General features: G+C 45.3%; 1 protein-coding gene across 1 annotated transcript; it reads left to right on the top strand.

Moving 5' to 3' along the window:
• Positions 1-2,397: 2,397 nt before the first annotated feature.
• On the top strand, positions 2,398-4,102 carry LOC123095818 (zinc finger protein 593; the record flags this gene model as incomplete). Its single annotated transcript, XM_044517384.1, is given in 3 exon segments — positions 2,398-2,623; positions 3,052-3,114; positions 3,742-4,102. Coding segments are annotated over 3 exon segments (375 nt in total). The 3' UTR covers positions 3,845-4,102.
• Positions 4,103-6,870: the final 2,768 nt, after the last annotated feature.

The following is a 6,870-nucleotide window of genomic DNA, read 5'->3' as shown; positions in this document are numbered from 1 at the left end:
GCCGGTAACGAGATTGAACAAGGTATTGGGATACCGACGATCGAATCTCGGGCAAGTAACATACCAATTGACAAAGGGAATTGCATACGGATTGATTGAATCCTCGACACCGTGGTTCATCCGATGAGATCATCGTGGAACATGTGGGAGCCAACATGGGTATCCAGATCCCGCTGTTGGTTATTGACCGGAGAGGCGTCTCGGTCATGTCTGCATGTCTCCCGAACCCGTAGGGTCTACACACTTAAGGTTCGGTGACGCTAGGGTTGTAGAGATATATGTATGCGGAAACCCGAAAGTTGTTCGGAGTCCCGGATGAGATCCCGGACGTCACGAGAGGTTCCGGAATGGTCCGGAGGTGAAGAATTATATATAGGAAGTCAAGTTTCGGCCACCGAAAAAGTTTCGGGGGTTACCGGTATTGTACCGGGACCACCGGAAGGGTCCCGGGGGTCCACCGGGTGGGGCCACCTATCCCGGAGGGCCCCGTGGGCTGAAAGTGGAAGGGAACCAGCCCTTAGTGGGCTGGGGCGCCCCCCTTGGGCCTCCCCCCATGCGCCTAGGGTTGGGAACCCTAGGGGGGAGCTTCCCCCTTGCCTTGGGGGGCAAGGCACCCCTTCCCCCCCTTTGGCCGCCGCCCCCCCTTGGAGATCCCATCTCCGTGGGCCGGCGCCCCTCCCAGGGGGCCTATATAAAGGGGGGAGGGAGGGCAGCAAGACACAGCCTTGGGCGCCTCCCTCCTCCCCTGCAACACCTCTCTCTCTCTCGCAGAAGCTTGGCAAAGCCCTGCCGAGACCCGCTACATCCACCACCACGCCGCCGTGCTGCTGGATCTTCATCAACTTCTCCTTCCCCCTTGCTGGATCAAGAAGGAGGAGACGTCGCTGCACCGTACGTGTGTTGAACGCGGAGGTGCCGTCCGTTCGGCACTCGGTCATCGGTGATTTGGATCACGGCGAGTACGACTCCGTCATCCACGTTCATTGGAACGCTTCCGCTCGCGATCTATAAGGGTATGTAGATGCACTCCTTTCCCCTCGTTGCTAGTAGACTCCATAGATGCATCTTGGTGAGCGTAGAAAAATTTTAAATTATGCTACGATTCCCGACAACAGGGGACTGAGCAGATTCTTGCTCATGCTACTGATATTTTACAAGTCTCTATTTGGTCGTATTGAAACCAATAATTTGAGACTACATGATGAAGAGTGGGGAAATGAATTAGAAGTTAAACGAGTTGGACAATGCTGAGTTGGCGAGCCTTTTACTAAGCAACATATTAGGTTTGCTTTTTATAAGATGGTCAATAATTGGACTCATGGAGTAGATGGAATTCCTGCCGAATTCTATCAAAAGTGATGCAACCACAACCATGTTGTCCGTCTGACGGGAGCCAAAACTAAGGCTAGTCGGCATTAAACCAAATTCAAAGCAGAAGGCAAAACGCAAAGGGACAACAAAATAATGAAACCAGCAAAAAGCTAACTCTTGGCATTGCATAAAGACTTCAAAAGTTTTTACATGTTCCTTGTGAGGGCATGTACCTGGGTAATATGTTCTGCTATTTCCCCTTTGCTCTTTCTGGCTAGCCGCATCACTCCATCATCGAGGGGTCTGCCGGATTCTACTCCGTTAGCCCATGCGCGAGTTGGGGTGCCCCTGTTTTTTTTATGATTTAATTTCAAAAAAATGTCCCCAAAATTCAAAAAAAGTGTTTGGGATTTCAAAAAATGTTCCAAATTTTGAAAAGAGTTCCCAGATTTTAAAAAATGTTCATGAATTTGAACAATATTAATCAGATTTCCTCTCAAAAAAATATTAATCAGATTTGAAAATATGTTCCGAATTTATTTATTTTATGAATTTTAAAAATGTTTCTAGATTTTAAAAATATTCTAGGATTTCAAAAAATGTTCCAAAATTTTAAAAATCTTTCCACATTTCAAAAAATATTTGATTTTTCATAAAATATTCAAAAAATTGAAAACTAAAAAAAATAAGAAAAATGAAATGAAGAAGAACGAAAACCAAAAATTAAATAAAGAAACTAACAGAGAAAAAAAAGGAAAAAATGGTTTAGAGAAGGTTCAACCGGTGGGACGGAATAGGCTGGCCCATATAGCAGGACAACTCTCGCGTTTCTTCCCCACGTCATGGAGAATAGAATTGGGCCCGATCGGACGGTTAGAAAAATGCAACTGCGCGCAGCTCTTCCTTGGGGAACTGGGCTTCTCATTTGTGCAGACCATTGGCGATAACCGGATTCACGCTCGGCCCAGTCAAGCTCAAGCCTATACCAAACCCTCTCTCTCCTCCCGTCCTCCTCCTCTCTCCATACTTCCGCTCTCCAGGGTTCGTTTCCCCTCGGAGCCGAAACCCTAGCCGCCGCCGCCGACGACCGCGAGCAGGCTCAGATGGGAGGCAAGTGCCCGCACCGCAAGGTCAAAAAGCGCCGTCTCAACTGCAAGCAGGTGCGCCGCGGCAAGTTCCTCGTCAAAGCCGACGACGCCGTCTACGACGAGCTCGTCAAGCTGGCCGACCAGGGCAAGGATTCCGAGGGCAAGGCGCTTCCCGTCGACGAGGACCTCCCCGGCATGGGCCAGTTCTACTGCCTCCACTGCGAGTATGCCTCCCAACTCCACCACTCTGCTTCGATTTCCTCCATGTATATCGGATTAAAGCATCATGTCGTCCTTTTGTGGTGCTAGTGTGATGTTCTTGATGGTCCTATTTAGATGCTGTTACAGACATAGTAGGGCGTTTTTGGGTCAATTAGGATGTGATAAATTGCACATGTTCTAGTATGTTGCTGCATATATGCTACAGGAAGCTGTAATATCTGTGTCTGAATACTTGGGGATCTATAGGTTGTTTTGACAGTGCCTTAACTGAATCAAGATGGGTAGGTAGGCAACTGTACTTGTGAATCACTGTATCACACAATGATATGTTCTGTGCCTGTGAGGAGCTTCATTTCTCAGTTTCTCGTACAGCAATTTAACTCTATTTCCTTCTGATTATTTATACTACATGTTCTGGTGGTGGCTGCAGTCGGTACTTCGCGGATGAGACCGTGAAGGAGGATCACTACCGCTCAAAGCGCCACAAGAAAAGGTGATTCCCCTTGTTCTGAGTCAACTTATTAAAGCTTATGTTCAGTGTTATATGATGCACCAGAACTCCCTGAGCTGGTGCACTTGCGTCGATGCCTGTATCCGTATCCAGTACCAATCTGAGGATCAGATTTGGAGAGATAATTTAAATATGCTGGTGATAATTTAAAGAGCAATACATTGGCCCAGTGTGACAAAACCTAGCACATCCCACAGCCATGTCTCCTGTGCAGGACACTTGCATATGAGCCTTTCCTCTCTCATGACATGCACTGTGTTTGTGACTGCCCATCAATCAAGAGAAACCTATAATACATGCACTGTGTTGCATGATGCTATAGCTGAACAGAGGAGACTCTGCTCTAAATTCTCTCACGCAGTGTTTTGAAGTAACTGTTTATTTGAATCGTGTGTAAGTTTTAATGTTCAAGAGCCAACTTAGTTGTGTGAATGTAATCCAGTTGCTAAGAAGCAAGAACATTGGCCATTGTTTCTAAAGAATTTTAGCCTGATGAAAGACCTTTAATTCAGTCCCGCATAACTTGAGCTTGAAAGGAACATACGAAGCTGTAGAAAGATCTTGATGTGTGAAGTCTCCTATCTAATGACTACCTTTTGATTCATGTAGGGTCAAGCAGTTGTCTGGACCAGCCCCACACACGCAAATAGATGCCGATCTCGCTGGTGGAATGGGAATGCCGGACAACGGCTTGAAGCTCATGTCTTCCTGAACTTTGTGATCGTTGTTTGATGTTTTTATTGCTGTTGCTATACATCTGTACCAACTTTGCTTGATTTGTAACATGCAAATAGTCGCTTCGGTCGAAGAGGTTAGGATTATATATTTCTGTGTCTGCCTCATGCTTGCCAGCTTTTATCTACATTGAGAACGAGTTACCTATCTGCGTCTGGGACAAAATGTCAATGATTTAGCAGCAGATTATGTACTATGAATTGGAACTCCATAGTGGTATTCTCATCAGCTTGAATACAAGCTATCTGTGGGCCCTTTATCGGTTAGGTTAATTTCTGTGTGCTGTCAGCAGACAAGTGCAAATTGTAGTAGGCCCTCCTTTTCTGTAAAGATCTCTTGGGTTATCGATATATTACAGATCTCTGGGGTTATCGATATATGCGTGTAGCTCGTTGCCCTGGCAGCAGGCAGTGCCACTGCATTTCATAGGTCCATTGTTCTGGCGGGGCGGTGCAATTAGAACAACTCCAACTCTCGTCGACCCAAAAGGACGGGCGATTTTGTCTGCTTTTTATCCGTTTGGGTCGTCCGTCTTATTTATAATCTGTGTGATTTTGTTTGTTTTTTGTCTGTTTGGGTCATCCGTCTTGTTTATAATTTGGGTCGGCAGTGCGTTTAATGTGCTGACCCATATTTGCTTGCGTGGTGTTTTTGAACAAATATACACAAATTTTACATAGTTTTACAAGCAAACAAAAATAACATAGTTTCATAACCAAATAAATTTAGCATAGTTTACCAGCCGAATAAAAATTAAATTATCTCAAATACATTAAAAAAAGATACATCTATTGGTTGTCAACATGAGCTCACATATGCTCAACCAAATCATTTTGCAGCTGCATGTGAGTTTCTCAATCACGCATTTCATGATGAAATTGAGTGAGGTGTGTAAACGTTGTCGCGCCTCCATGCTCACGCACAATATTCTCATCCTGAAATTGAAACCCTTGATTATAAATACATTTCAAGCGCTCATCCTCTACGATCATATTATGCATGATCACACAAGCAGTCATCACCTCCCACAACTTCTTAGTGCTTCAAGTTCTAGCAGGATACCAAACGATGTCCCATCGAGATTGAAGCACACCAAACGCACGCTCCCACATCCTTCCTAGCACTCTCTTGCTCTTGAGCAAATCTCTTCCTCTTCTCACCGACAGGGTTGGAGATTGTCTTCACAATAGTGGTCCACTGAGGATAGATACCGTCACCTAGGTAGTAACCTTTGTTGTAGTTGTGGCCGCTGATGTTAACATTGACCGGCGAGCATTGAAGCACGTTGATATCATTGTGCGACCCGACCATGCCAAAGAAAGAGTGCCAGATCCAGAGATCTTGTGAGGCCATTGCCTCAAGTATGACAGTGCAAGCCCTGACATAGCCCCTATACTGCCCTTGCCAAGCAGAAGAGCAGTTCTTCCACTCCCAGTGCATGCAGTCTATGCTGCCAAGCATCCCTGAAAAGCCCCTGCTGGCATTCATCGCCAACAAGCGGGTTGTATCTTCAGCAGTCGGCTCTCTCAAGTACTTAGCACCAAACACAGCAATCACAGTCTTGTAGAACCTGTATATAGACTATAGGCACGTAGACTCGCTCGTACGCATGTACTCATTAATGAGATCACTGGGCATTCCGTATGCAAGCATCCGGATGGCTGCAGTGCATTTCTGATAAGATGAGAAGCCAATCTTTCCAAGGGCATCTTCTTTGCACTTGAAATAATTATCGTATCCAACCACCCCCTCTCTAATACGGTTGAAAACATGCCTAGCCATACGGAAACGCCGCCGGAATTTCCGATATTTGAATAGCGAGTTGGTTGTGTCAAAGTAGTCCTTCCAAAGAAGGAAATGACCGCTCTCTCGGTTGTGATTCAACGCCGGAATGTGCCCCGGGATCGAGCCCCGGAACAACGGCCGCTGCCTATTAAGGTGGTCATGGACCAATGATGACCCACAAGTATAGGGGATCTATCGTAGTCCTTTCGATAAGTAAGAGTGTTGAACCCAACGAGGAGCAGAAGGAAATGACAAGCAGTTTTCAACAAGGTATTCTCTGCAAGCACTGAAATTATCGGTAACAGATAGTTGTATGCTGAGATAATTCGTAACGGGTAACAAGTAACAAAAGTAAACAAGGTGCACCAAGGTGGCCCAATCCTTTTTGTAGCAAAGGACAAGCCTGGACAAACTCTTATATAAAGCAAAGCGCTCCCGAGGACACATGGGAATTGTTGTCAAGTTAGTTTTCATCATGCTCATATGATTCACGCTCGTTACTTTGATAATTTGATATGTGGGTGGACCGGTGCTTGGATGCTGCCCTTCCTTGGACAAGCCTCCCACTTATGATTAACCCCACTCGCAAGCATCCGCAACTACGAAAGAAGAATTAAGATAAATCTAACCATAGCATGAAACATATGGATGCAAATCAGCCCCTTACAAAGCAACGCATAAACTAGGGTTTAACCTTCTGTCACTCTAGCAATCCATCATCTACTTATTACTTCCCAATGCCTTCCCCTAGACCCAAATAATGGTGAAGTGTCATGTAGTCGATGTTCACATAACACCACTAGAGGAAAGACAACAAACATCTCATCAAAATACCGAACGGATACCAAATTCACATGATTACTTATAACAAGACTTCTTCCATGTCCTCAGGAACAAACGTAACTACTCACAAAGCATATTCATGTTCATAATCAGAGGAGTATTAATTATCATTAAGGATCTGAACATATGATCTTCCACCGAATAAACCAACTAGCATCAACTACAAGGAGTAATCAACAGTACTAGCAACCCACAGGTACCAATATGAGGTTTTGAGATAAAGATCGGATACAAGAGATGAACTAGGGTTTGAGAGGAGATGGTGCTGGTGAAGATGTTGATGGAGATTGACCCCCTCTTGACGAGAGGATCGTTGGTGATGACGATGGCTTCGATTTCCCCTTCCGGGAGGGAAGTTTCCCTGACAGAACAGCT

This window comes from Triticum aestivum, chromosome 4D (genome assembly GCF_018294505.1).
Source record: "Triticum aestivum cultivar Chinese Spring chromosome 4D, IWGSC CS RefSeq v2.1, whole genome shotgun sequence".
Classification (NCBI taxonomy): Eukaryota; Viridiplantae; Streptophyta; class Magnoliopsida; order Poales; family Poaceae; genus Triticum; species Triticum aestivum.
This window is presented reverse-complemented; position numbering and strand designations above follow the sequence as displayed.